This window comes from Amblyomma americanum, chromosome 9 (genome assembly GCF_052857255.1).
Source record: "Amblyomma americanum isolate KBUSLIRL-KWMA chromosome 9, ASM5285725v1, whole genome shotgun sequence".
Lineage (NCBI taxonomy): Eukaryota > Metazoa > Arthropoda > Arachnida > Ixodida > Ixodidae > Amblyomma > Amblyomma americanum.
In genome coordinates, this window is record NC_135505.1 from 99,866,358 (window position 1) to 99,879,862 (window position 13,505).

At 45.5% G+C, this 13,505-nt stretch overlaps 1 protein-coding gene across 1 annotated transcript in view; it reads left to right on the forward strand.

The window, feature by feature from the left end:
- LOC144105223 (uncharacterized) overlaps positions 1 to 12,245 on the forward strand; it is a 47,514-nt gene extending 35,269 nt beyond the window's left edge. Inside the window, exons 11-13 of the mRNA XM_077638370.1 lie at positions 3,102 to 3,302; positions 7,376 to 7,504; positions 12,001 to 12,245. Of these exons, the coding sequence (XP_077494496.1) occupies positions 3,102 to 3,302; positions 7,376 to 7,504; positions 12,001 to 12,204 (534 nt within the window). The 3' untranslated portion in view covers positions 12,205 to 12,245. The remainder of the gene's footprint in view (positions 1 to 3,101; positions 3,303 to 7,375; positions 7,505 to 12,000) is intronic.
- Positions 12,246 to 13,505: the final 1,260 nt, after the last annotated feature.

The window sequence follows — 13,505 nt, forward strand, 5'->3', positions numbered from 1 at the left end:
GCCGACCGCAGAAGCCGCGTGAATGCGGCCTGTTGCGGGAGCGGCTACGTGGACAGACGGTATTCCCAACTGATCCTCTCCCCGACTGTATCATTTGAGTGATCAGCTCATAGTGAAAGAGCGCCTTCAAAAAGAGGCGAAAATTTATGCTTCTTTCCGAAATGTGGGATTGAAAGTTTGTTTCCAGCTTTATGGCGCGAAAACAATCCACTAAAAGCTACAGTTTAAATCCACCGCTCAATTCTTGGGCCTAGAAATTTCTGTTTTAATTACATTTCACTAGTTTCATCTCGAAGCAGAGCTGGTTTGAAAGACTTTCAGCGGCATATTATGGCCCAGTGAAGGCTAGCGTAGCAAGAAATGTCAGGCGCATTAGTTTTTTTTTTTTCTAACGCCACAAGAATACGAATGCTCTCTTGAGAAAAAGTCAATGCAGATTATCAAAGGTACAAATTACAAGGTCCCTCAGTGCGACTTCAGCAAGTTTGTACATTTCGATCAAAAACAATTAGGCATGTATTCAAGCTAGAGTACCTACCTAGTCGCATCTTCCCAATGCTGTACGAACAAAAGTTGCAACTTGTTTACGCTCCAAATTTGGCTCTCAAGCTCCACTGCAAGGTTACGAAGTCGCTGCGGGTTTTGGCCGGCAGGGAAGAGCTCACATATGAAGTTCCCAGCACCCCACACAGTACTCTTCGATTCCTCGTCGAGACACTGCCTGGGCTTCTATAAAGACGTGCATGTGTGAAGGCTTACAAAATCAACTGCACACCTGCAACAAAACATACTTTCAAAGGCGTGATCCTGATAGTGCTTTGACGGAGTAGAAGCCAGTATGTCGTATGGCCCCTGAATTTCGGTTGCATTCAATGTTGCTTGTGCTCTGAAGGTTCCAACAGAAGATCAGCATAATTTTAGCCAACATGTTTGCCTGAGTACCGCCCTTATTCATGCTTTTTAGTTCACTGCTTAGGATCTCAACTTCTAGAGCGACCTTTCCCGACACCGTAGAACAACCGACAACCGCGTTTAAGGCATTTTACAGCCTTGCACACGGAGTTGTTGCAACTTAATGAAGTGCGCACCGGAAAGATTCTGGGTTAAATAAGCCGAAAAGCGAAACCTATGTCCCAGATATCTCTCAACAATTATGCAATTCCATGACATGAGAATCCTGACGGCACAGAATTTCAAGGTTCACAAGTCACTTTTTTTTCAGAAGCGCTCTCTGTGCTACTGAATTTGAAATTGTGAAAGAAGTGTGAGCCGGATTATATTCCAAACATTTTTTTTTTCTGCGGCATTCTACCTAATGGCGTCCAATGTTCTGGGTTATGTTTAAAGCATATTTACGAGCTGGAAAATTGACAGACGACCGGAAGAGCAACCGAGTTGTGCCAATACCTAAGAAAGGCACTAGCTTACTGCTAGAAAGCTATTGCTCGATCTCTGTAACATCATCGTATTTCAAGCCGTCCCACGTGTGCTAATCACGTTAATGAGTCCTTCAACAACATTTCCATTATTCACATATTTGAGTGCTGCTTTCATTACGGCTATACCTTATTAACGCTATTAGTGAAAACTATAATTCCACTTGCTTTGTACCTCGACAGCAAAGGTAAGGTTGAATTATATTTTTTGAATTTCATGCATAGTTTTCTTAAAGCTGACGAGGATGAACTATTTGGAAAATTTTAATATGGAAGCTTTTGTCAGGTATTGGCTTTCAAGATATCCCACTAATTACTAACCGGAAAGACTATGTTTCAATTCAAAGAGAACACTAGCAATAAATCTATCTTTTACACCTAGCGGCAGTGTCTCAGCGCATGCGCCATTCAAAACGTCTGCTTTTTAAAAGTACACTTTGGAAAGTCCTCTCTAAGATTAAACTACCCAAATGTCATTCACTAATCAGGCCTAAGTTAGAGTATGCATGCATTGTGTGGGGCCTCTGCAAAGAATTTTTAACACTTAGCATGAACAATCCAAAATAAACTAAGCTTTTTCGTTCTTAGTTTACACCACAACATTCCCCATCAGAGCTAATAAATTTAAACGGCGTCCAACCCTTTCAGGCAAGATAAAAAATCTTCAGCGCGAAATTTTTTATTGCCCACCAATAATTTAAAGCTATAGTTATCGCCTTTCACAATCCAACGCACTAAGCAACGTCATCAAGGTTCACTAAGCCCCTACTTTGTTTGCCCTTCTATATTCGAGTTTTCTTTCTTTCTTTGTGCGATAAGGGTGGACACTCAGTCGGCAGAATTAATATTATGCAGCACAAAGTGATGGAGATTTTTTTCTTGTTCATCCATTTCATCGCCCTCGTGTTCTTTCTTGTGAATGATGTTCAGTATTTAATACATGACAGTGAAATAGCAGAGCGCGGCACAAAAAAATGGCCTCTCTTCGTAATTTCTCAACTCAGATTGATGGGGATGAGTACAGAACCACTTCATTGCGACATGACGCCAGCACCAGCTGCGCTGTCACCATCACCACTGCACACATCAAAGGCTGCTTGTGCACACGCGAGCTCCACTGCCCGTCCTATATAAATGAAGCGCGGTGAAATTTTGTTGTAATTAAAACAAAATTCACGCCAAAAAATACAATTTCCAGTCCGCAGATCAAGACCAGTTGTTTTATAGTATGGTCTTGCAAGCAAAAGAAGGTTGAATTAACATGGTTTAATGTCGAAGATTCTATGCTTCGCACATAAAATAACTGGCAGGAACTAAAACGTCCGCCTTCCCCAATATCACGCCTTATGATAACTGCCAATGGCGGCCACCTCAGGATCTAAGCAGTAAGGTACGGCGAAAGCAAGCGCTCTTTGATGTTCACCCCTGACAGCGTACGAATGTCTGCCTTAGTCTTACTAGCAATGTTCGTCAGGAATGAGGCTTTACTCAAGGCCTGTGGTATGATTAGCGCGCTGAACGTTAACAGGGCCTATGCATCGTGCGCAGGTTTGAGTGGTATGTTAGTAAGGAATTAAAGGAACAGAGCCAACACCTCCTTCCCAAGCAACCGTCGGTACTTATCCCTTGTTTTCTCTCTTTCGCACGTTGCGAATAACGGCACAGCGCCTCTGGCACGAGGTGTTCCAGACTATTGGTGATGCTCAGCTGCCCACGACCCTGGCTATGTCTGTGGGTATCCCAATGCGCCGCTACAAACCCCGCAACCCGGATCAATGTGCTCAGGGGGACAGCGATCCGAGTAAAAACTTGATCATGGCCCCGTGCAAGACGTTCCAGGGACCTCAATTGGCTGATGCACTGGAGGTAAGACCCGGAAACATGTAAATTTCCGCAAGTACGTTGGCATAAACATACGTATGCACACACGCGTGGAAATGAGCGTAAGATAGGGAGCGTAAAGACACTCCTTGGCGTGGATGTCATGCAACTCCATATTTCTGTGTGCTGCAGGTAGAACCTGCGCAGTAACATGAGGTCATAGATGTTAACGCAGTCAGTGACAGAATAACACTTAACAAAAGCGCCGCCGCGGTGCCTCAGTTGTTATGGGGCTCGGCTGCTGACCGGAAAGCCGCGGGTACGATGCCGGCCGCGGCGGTCGCGTTTCGATGTAGGCGAAAATGCTAGAGGCCCGTGTGCTACGCGATGCCAGTGCACGTCAAAGAACCTCAGAGGGTGGATATTATACGGAGTTCTCCATCACAGTGTCCCTTATATCCCTAGTTCCTTTGGGATATGGGACACTTGACAAAAATAGGCTGAAGGCCTTTCGACCATTTACAGAGTATAGAGGTGCAATGGCAACGATAAAAGTCTTAGCTGTGGTCTTCTAGGAAAAGGAAAACTGCTACATTGCACACAATTTAAGCTGAGTTAAAGCTTAAAAATGTTTTGGCTGCCAGCGTTATAACTTCTGTTAAAATATTTATGAGCGCCTGTTACCGCCATTACGACTACAGTTAATAGTCATTAGTGAGGTGCTATGAGGAAGAAGTGAAACGAGAACAAGAAAATTCAAAGGCCAGCGCAAATACAAGAACATGTTGGTTTCTGGAGACAGAGCGACATTGTTTAGCACTAGTATTCAACAATGTCCGAGTCTTCGAACAGGAATTTCCTGTGCTAGAAATTCGCTTCCCGCTGGTAAGATTTTCTCATTTTGGTGTTCGCGTAACAGCTGTCTTGTTCGCGTTTCCATCCTTGCTGATAATAAGTATCAGTATCAGAGACCTTTTAGTTATGACCCCTTTGCTTACCCGACAGTTCTGGACAAAAAGGAATGTTTGGCGGGAACTGTTTATGAACGCGGTTTTTTTATATATAATGCAAGGTTTCACTACAACAATCAATATATCTACAGATCACCCGTCGGCAGTCTTGCAGTCTTTTTTTCTAATAGCGCTTTTGCTGTCGTGAAAAGCATTCCTAATTTGTTTTCTAGGGCAGTCTTAACTTTTCGACGCGATCAATGGAAACACTCTAGAAGAAATGTCTTGATACATACCAGAAGAATGGACCATTACCTTCAATGTTGCCATAAAAGTATCGTGCAATTTTCAAGTTTCCAAAATTTTTCTTTGAGGATATAGGACATGTTACTATATTATCGCGGATTTTAATGATTTTTCTGTCAACTGCGCTCAGATATTACCTTGAAATATCCGCACAAGATAGTCTCACTTTGCTTCTCATTGCAACCATTTTTAAGTCGTAATTCTAGCCACTCCAACAATAGCAAATTACATCTGATGCTTATAACTGTCTCCACGTCCAGAAATCTTGGACATCGACTGTTTTTAACACCTTTCGATGGCTTCCGCTGGGCAGTATTGTATGTCTATCAGCGGCCTTTCATATAAACACTGAATTCCATTCGCTCAGTACCAAATAAATTTTGAGAAACAGTATCGTGTTCTCCTTTCAGGTAACATGTAGAAAAAACCACTGCGTTCTGTCATTAGTGAAGAGTAATTTTATAACATTTTTCTATGCGTTGAAGCATTCTTGCAAATTCATATGACGTGCCCAGAAAACCTGTTTAATACAAGAGGAGGTCGAGGAAGAGGAAAGGCAGGGAGGCTAACCGGAAGAATAACCGGTTTGCTACTATGCACGCGGGGGTAAAGGGGTGAGGGATATAAAAAGATGAAGGAGAAAAAAGAGTAGCAGGAAATTCAAGTCACTATGAAGAATCACAGCGTTCAATAAAGTTATAGCCTATCGTGCAGCCTAGAAGTTCTCAAGAAGCTGAGCAGTGTCTTGGAGCCTTACCGCCGACGATCGCCGCCTCCAGCGGCCGACAATCGTCATTTCCGTCAGTGTTTAATACCGTATAGGCAGCAGCCCAAGGGAGGTCAAAAGAATCTTATTATACCCTTAAAAATAAATTGACAAACAAAGTCATTCGAAAAAATCATAATGTTGACTTATCCCACTTTAGGTTTGGGATTAAGTGCACGACAACGAGCACTTTAAGTTCCTTTAAAACTTAGCTGCAGGCACCTATGGGAAACCAAATATTTCGCGGACTCATGGTTTTATAATCCCCTCTGAAAAAATTTCAGACTCGGTATCCTACGCAACCGTGCTGACCCAAGTAAAGAGGGAAGAACAAGAAGAGGCGCTGGTTGGTTTATTGTCGCGCCCGTAGCTGGGCCGTACTGGTTACCAGGAGACGAAAGTACACACAAAAGAAGAATTAGACATGCGAAGCGCGTACTCACACCTTGTTTCATTGCATGAAAAACCCTCGTTTTTCTACAGAAACGTATATCTGATAACGAGACATAACTCTGCGACACGAACAAAAACTTCGAAGCAACAGAACGTATGTGCGCCCTCTCATCTGATCAGCACAATATTTTCAGGCATTCAGAATCGCTATCGTAAATATCATCGAATTCAATGCTGACACAATTTTTTTTTTACCAGCAATCTTAATCTCGTACGTTCGGACAAGATTCGCATTTCGACAAGACTTGATGGCTTTTCTGTATGCCAACTAATACAAAAAAGAAAACTGAGCTGAGGTTTTCTGTATTTGCATTGAATCTCGTCTGTAACCACAGGAAGCCTAAATATGCGTTGTTAAAAAGAGGCGGAGTTTATCTTCCTCTAAAGATACTCGCACCTAACCAGAAATAATAGTCTACAAAGTGCTCAGACGAGCACGAAAGATAAAGAAAAATTAGATGAAAAACAAATTTTCGAGTACGAGTACCTGTTTTGCCTTTCCTTACATGCGAGGAGCTACGTCATAAAAGATAAAAAAAAACATTTACGCCATTTTTTTTCCGAAGGTGGCTTTCCCCGTACCAGTACGCCACTGATTTGTCTCTTTTCGGCGCATAGAGTGGTCTAAGAAATGAACTTAATCAGAAAAAAAAACCTGGCTCTCTCGCTCTAGGCTGAGAATGTTGCAGTCACAGGAATATTGGTGTTCGGTTCGCGCGCATGTTTTCGTGCTTTGGTGTTATAAACATTTTCACTTCCCAAATCTGATATCGATGTTTCGGCTGCATGTTCTCTTACGCACACTGCGGCTACATTTCTGGTGGTACTCACCTCGATGTGATTAGAACAGTAACAAAAAATTAACCATACCCAGCTCGCAGGCTAATCACGGCGTACTAATAGTGAAATAAGCTAGCAGGCTGCAAAGCCCGCAGGCGCGCCTGCTCTGCTTTTGCTCGCAATCGGGCCAATAACTTTTTTTAGAGAGGTTCGAGCTCCGAATCGGCTCAATTGGCCGCTGTGCGGCGATTATTTGATGTTTTTCTCCACATCGCTGCGGAGTGAGCTGTCTAGGTTGAAAATTTGTTTTCGTGGAAAGGAAATGGCGCAGTATCTGTCTCATATCTCGGCGGACACCTGAACCGCGCCGTAAGGGAAGGGATGAAGGAATACTGAGAGAAAAAAGGAAGAAAGAGATACCGTAGTGGAGGGCTCCGGAATAAATCCGACCAACTGGGGTTCTGTAACGTTCACTGATATCGCATAGCACACGGGCGCTTTTGCATTTCACCTTCATCGAAAAGTGGCCTCCGCGGTCGGGTTCGAACCCGGGAACTCCGGATCAGTAGTCGAGCGCCGTAACCGCCGAGTCACCGTGGCGGGCCAGCTGTCTAGATTTGATTTTAGAGGTCAATATGCGCGCAGGTAGGCCTCGGACTGTGTTAAAGCAGTTGTTATTCACTCTCTTATTCTCTGTGTCATTCACTCTCGAAGTTGACGTCAGCTGGATGTAAAGCTATGCTTGCTGAACCGGTGGCCACGCATCCTAGGGCACATAACGGCCGTTGGGAGTGCTTTCTACGTGGTTCTTCTTATCACTACTTGATTCCTGCGCCAATGAAATGCGGCTGATCTCTGCGCAGGTTTGCCAGTCGCGCACGCCTTGGGAACCGCATTTGTCGTGGGACGTTGCCACCTGGAGCGAATACTATCTAGACAAGAGCGGGTGCTGGCTCTACACAAACGACGGAACGTATTCGCTCAGATATAAGGTGAGGTTCGCTTAATCCTAACGTGCTTTTCTGCACTTGCAATGAGTGCCGCCATTAGCTCGGTCTTCCCTACTACTGCTGCGGGCTTGGTTAACCTACCACGCGGTTCTTTCTGTTTGCAAGTTTTCGACATTACTTTTTAGCCTTCCTTTCTCGCGCTAGATCCAGTTTTCACCGAAATAAATTAAAGCTTAAGCGCGTTTTTCTTTCACGTGCACGGTCTTATAATCCGCATGTGCACATCAATGCACTGTGAAGCACATTCCGGTCGCATAGTACTGCCATACTCACTGACGCCGCATAAAAATTTTATAATATGATAGGACAACTAACGCCGGAGCGTCAGAAACGCTGTGAATGGTCTGAAGTGCGCAGGCTGAGCTTGTCACTGTTATAATTATACAGTTCTTGAATGCCTTTTTGCGGGTCATGGAGAAAGATAACATGCCACTGGGAGTGCACCTGCGACTCAAGAGAGAAAGAATCAGCTCCGGTAATCAAGGATTAAGGCAGAAGAAAGTCCAGAGGCTTTAAACGAGTCCGAGGACTACAGGGTTTTTTGCACAATGTTTTTTTACCCATATCTAACCTCCCCGTTTGCGGACTGCGAGATATTCTCAAGATGGTCAAGGAACCACCACGGTCCTAACTCGTACAGTTCTTAATCTACTGCCGTCAGTGATACCAGTGGCTCATCGAGCTTGGTGAATAAAACGCTAGAATTCTGCCCCGTGGTACCAGCAGTAGTAGTGTCTTCTAATTGCAACTCCAGTGAGTCTCCGAGGCCGCCAACGTCCTCAATCTAAATCAGCGCGAAAAGCATGCTGCATGCTTTCATGCTGACAGTTGAGGGCGCTGGCTTTAGCAAATCATATGGCACTGCCAATATGTACAACGCAGTTAAATGAAATTTTGCATGAAATGCAAAAGCGTGAAGTGCGACGTTAGTATCAGGTAACTACAAATTGTCGCACACTTAGGTAAAGGGTTAGAATAACTTGCCAACCTTCAACGCAATGCCTCACAACCCGAAGAGTAACCGGTTCTCGGAAGAACGCTGATAGCATCCTAATCCATACGAAAGGGGACGCCAAGTTCGATCACGTGCCTGTCTTTTTGTTTAGGGAGTTTTAAATAAGGTAAACGAGGCAGAATTTGAGCAATCTTAGCTTCATTACATCCATAGATAAGGCTATCCTTCCTAAAGGCTACTCAGCAATAGTCCGCATTTGCACCATCAATCATGTAACAGAAAAATGCGCAGAACATAGGAGACGACAATAGATAGTCTTCATGAGTTACGTGATATCGTTTGACGCAGTTGAAACCTCATGAGTCATGCTCGACATGCGCAACATGCATGTAGAAGATGCATGTGTAAAGGCGATGAAAAATATGAGCAGCGATCGCACGGCGCACATAGTCGTTTACGAGGAAGCGATGAAATACCTATCAGGATGATAGCAAAACGTGCCTTTAGCTGTCACTCGGTGAGGATGGCGGAGATCCATTACCGTCCGCTCTCCTAAAGCCGACGGGGCCGTCTGGCCTATAGCATAACTTTGACATTTGCCTCCGCGGTATATCATTTCACTTATGCCACATACAATGCAAAAAATTGTGAAGTGATTTCTAAAAATTTGAATTTTTATCAGCCATTGAGCAGTGCCTGGCTTCTCGCCTTTTCTAAATATTGAAACTGTCGTCACCTCAGGAATAATCTTCGGTCAAAAAATGTCAGGCTTTGATTACGCACATTAGGATAAGTTTTCATGAATTGTTTTGAACAAATTGGAGATGGTCGAGCGCAACGTCTGGGGCGTTTGACGTGGAACGACCAATAATCGAGACCGGGAATCGCGTCCTACGAGCCCTGAGGCAATGCAGCGAGACAACCAGTGAAGGTTACACACCGAATCGCTGTCCGAGTGGCGTCACCTTATTGCCTCCAGCTGTACGTGTTAGAGTTTCGCACAAAGTTGGCAAACTTTTTGCAGGGTAATTGCAAGACCACGACACGTTCGCGCTGGTATGGACGAGGGCAATCACGCCGTGGTTGTCAGCGACGACTTGGATTTCAACAGAAACCAGCTCACTTTGAGAAAAGCACGTCGAGGAAATGGTTGTACTGGGGGGTCGGGGGTTTCATGGATGTGAGGCGTCGATCCGAGGCTGCTCTGGTCGTCGGATAATTGTCCGAGTGGGAGGCCGGACGTCGGGCAGTGGGAACAAGAAGTTGGCGAGTGGAGGGTGTTCGAAGTGCTGAGCGACAACGGTCCTACCCACGGAGGGCGCCGTTCTTTTTTTTCCCGGTGCGAGCTATAGGCGTGTTCGAAGGACTAAAGACGACGTGGGGAAGAAGCCCGTCATCGCGAGGGAGACCTCAACTGACATCGTGGCAAGTGCGCATCTGAGACGTATTTCTTGAGGTACTGGTCTATATCTCGGGGTTGCTCGCCATAGCGTGGCTGGGTTGCATCTGGTAGAAACCCACGCAGGCCCATCCGACGCTATGCACAGTGGCGGAGTGTGTGACCGGCCTTGCTGCAGTGGATGCACAGGGGCCGGTTGATCGATGTGCATGCACCACACGTTGTCTTTCCTGATAGGTGGTCGCACGTCCGGCACAGCAGTGCAATTCAGAAAGATCTGAGACGGTACTGGAAGAGCAGGACAACAAAACGCTGCTACTTCTAGCTGTGATTCTGGTGCAGGGCTTCGTAGGACGTAGTGCGTCACTGTATGACATGACATGCGGGGCACGCCGCGGATAGAGTGATGGCACGGGTGGCACCACTTGACGTAGTTCTTCACGAAAGACATCAATGATGGTCGAAAAGCTACTCTTTGACTCCTCGCATCTGATGACGCACCTTCTTCGCTTAAGGGATTGAACGATCAGCGCGTTTGAAGCGCCGCATTCTGTTCTCCGCAAAAAAAGACTACGCTGACATTTTTCCGCTCTGCAAGGAACTTCAAGGCAAGTTCAGCTGTCTCCTTTAGTTTGCTGCTGGCGAAGGTTCCGAACAACTCCCGCTACAAATCCTGCCAGATGTTCAGTGCGGGCTCTTTGGTTTCAAAACACGTCTTGGCGCTGTTTTGCAGGATAAAATAAACATCCCGCACCTTCCTGCATTGAAAAGCAGCCGTAGGGAGCCCATGAGGTGCTGGATGGTCTGGCTTGGCGACGTGGACGTCATTGTTCTAGGTGGTTTATGCGTTATGGGGGTTTAATGTCCCAAAGCAACTCGGGCCATGAGGAGGTGCTGTGTCCACGGGCTATGGTCGGACATCCGGGGCTCTTGCGAGCTCGTCGGAATTGGGGAAACATCGTGCACCTCCACAAAATATCATCGACAACCGAGAGACCATTTAATCAAGAGCTGTAGTAAGCGCATAAGGATTACGAGGGCAGGCACAGCAGATTCAACCGCCGCACGAGCGGGGCCGGGGTGGGGGAGGGGGGGGGGAGAGAAGACGAGTAATACAGGCGGGCTCCAGTGAGCCTAGTGCAACCGCATGGCGGCGCGAGTAAGTGGGCAACAGTGTTCTAATTTATGCAGAGAAAAGACGAAAAAGCCAACTCAAATCTCCCCGACCGAAACACTGGCTGCGCCTAGTCCTCTTAGGATTCTTGCTACGTGCGTATACATATCCGTCTAGTTGTAAAATACCAGCTCCTCTGTGTCTAAGGCACTTCCGAAAGTGCACATGCCTTCAGAAAAACACGAAGTACCTTCCTTGCCCAAATGTGAAAGTAATTGATACTTCCGAAACTTATCCTGGGTTTGACTCCTCTCTGATTATTCGACGCCTGGAGGATGCCAAACAAGGAACGGTAGGCTAAGTTCTCCATAAGTCCTGAATATTTCCTCTTTATATTGCTCTTAAGAACCCGCATAATTCAACACAAGATGGGGGACTCTCTAGTCATAACCAAGCGGGCCTGGAACAGGTTCAATTGTCAATGCACTTGTTCGCATGTTTCTATCGTCTTAACAGGCTCAATTGGACCAGGTTCGATTATTGTCTTAAAACCTACGTGGTAATATCTCCGGAGCAGAGGATTGCGTCAATCTCTGTTGTGTCAATGTGACGCCCGAATGCTGCTTGACTTCCACGGGTCTGAGTTTGGAAGCGCAAGGCCAGGTTCCGTAATTTCATGCCAGAAGTAAGGCTTCCATCCAAAATGCCCTATACTTATAGCCATACGTCACTGAGAGCAAACAGTTGCTTTAGTTGCAACACATTTCTTTTCGTAAATATTCTTCCAGGCATATTTGCACCCCATAGACCCCCCCGCCTTTGGGCTCTCCGACACTCCTGCCTCAGGACCACGTCTCTCTTTTTTTTTTACGCTCTTTTTACGATCGCGAAGCTCAAGCTGGTTACTGCAAAGACTCTGCCTCATGGCGATGTTTGCAAGAGTGACCTATGTGTTAGCGTTTCATGCCGAGTACGACGATCTTTAATATCGTTTTCTTCTATATTAACAGCTCTGTGAAGTCAAGACGAACTACACGTCCCTGAAGTACATCATAGCCGCCATGGACATTGACTACTCGGATCCGCGGTTCTACATTTTGCTCTGGCTCCAGAGTCTAATCAGGTTTTTCCAAAATGTCTACACTGTGCCAGATATGACAATGTTCTGCCATGCGTTAGATACCTATCCACCGTGTCTTAGATACAATAGATAATTTTTTAGAACCCCGAGCATCACTGAGTAAGCAAGAATTCTTCACAGCAAGCCCTCTTCTATCAGTTTTCGACAATTCACTTCGATGAAATAAAGAACGTCAGTATGAAACTTTCATGAGCCCGCAAGAGAGGAGATTTTTGGTATTGTCCTCACTGGACTATTACATCATTTCACTTTGTCTCTCTCTCGGTTTCGCTTTGATCGCATTTTATAATGTGTCACCGTGAGTCATCTCGCACGAGATGCCAATCCCCATGTCACACAGCCCCGAAAGAGTCTTTGTTTTTATTTGTTTTCCAGGGGCCACTGCCTGCCATGTTGACGATAGTTACCTGAGTTACAAATAAAGTTGAAAGTCAGGGTTCCGTGGTGTCGTTTGCATTCTTCACTGTCCGCTTGCGCTAGCACCGTGCCTTTTAGTGGAACTTAAATCTCCTGGCCCGTGATTGTTAAAATGAAACTGAGGTACTGGCGTTTCATTTGTGCGCTCTTGTACCGTGCCATGAGTCATTACATTGTGTCATGCAGAACATTTTGCTACTGCAGGCGGTAAAATAGACCAGCAGTTGTCTATCAGGTTCTCGATACCGTGTGCAACTCCAGCTACGCAGAACATATTGCACTGTCAGGTAAGCGAAGTTCGTCGATGAATTCAGACATGTTCGCATCGGAGAAAGCAATTCAGGCACTTCTTGCTGCAAGTCCAGTCTGTGGCAACTTTCCATATACAGAGCGAAACTGATGGAAACATACGTTGCCATTTTTAAATGCACTGCACAAGCTACCGCGGTCATTAGAAATATGCAACGTTCTTAACTACACGTGCAAGTATGTACATCTGGTGAAATCTTTAACTGGCGTGACTTTTGTATCCCTAATTGTACCTTGTGAAAGGCTGCTCTCGGTTAAACCGCTGGCGTATACATGCTGTAATTTGGAGCCTGTGGTGGCATTTGGCGGTCCATTTTTTTATATTATACTTAAGTGCAGTACTAGGCTGATTATATCAAAATCCCCATATCACACGGCCCGGAAAGGTCTTTGCCTTTAATTTGTTTTCCAGGGGCCACTTCCCGGCATGTTTACAGCGGTTAGCTGAGTTACAAATTAAGTTGAAAGTCAGGGTTCTGTGGTGTCATTTGCATTCTTCACTGTCCGCTTGCGCTAGCGCCATGCCTTTTAGTGGAACTCAAATCTCCTGGCCCGTGACTGTTGCAATGAAACTGAGGTACTGGCGTTTATTTTGTGCGCTCTTGTACCGTGCCATGAGTCATTGCATTGTGTCATGCAGAAAATCTT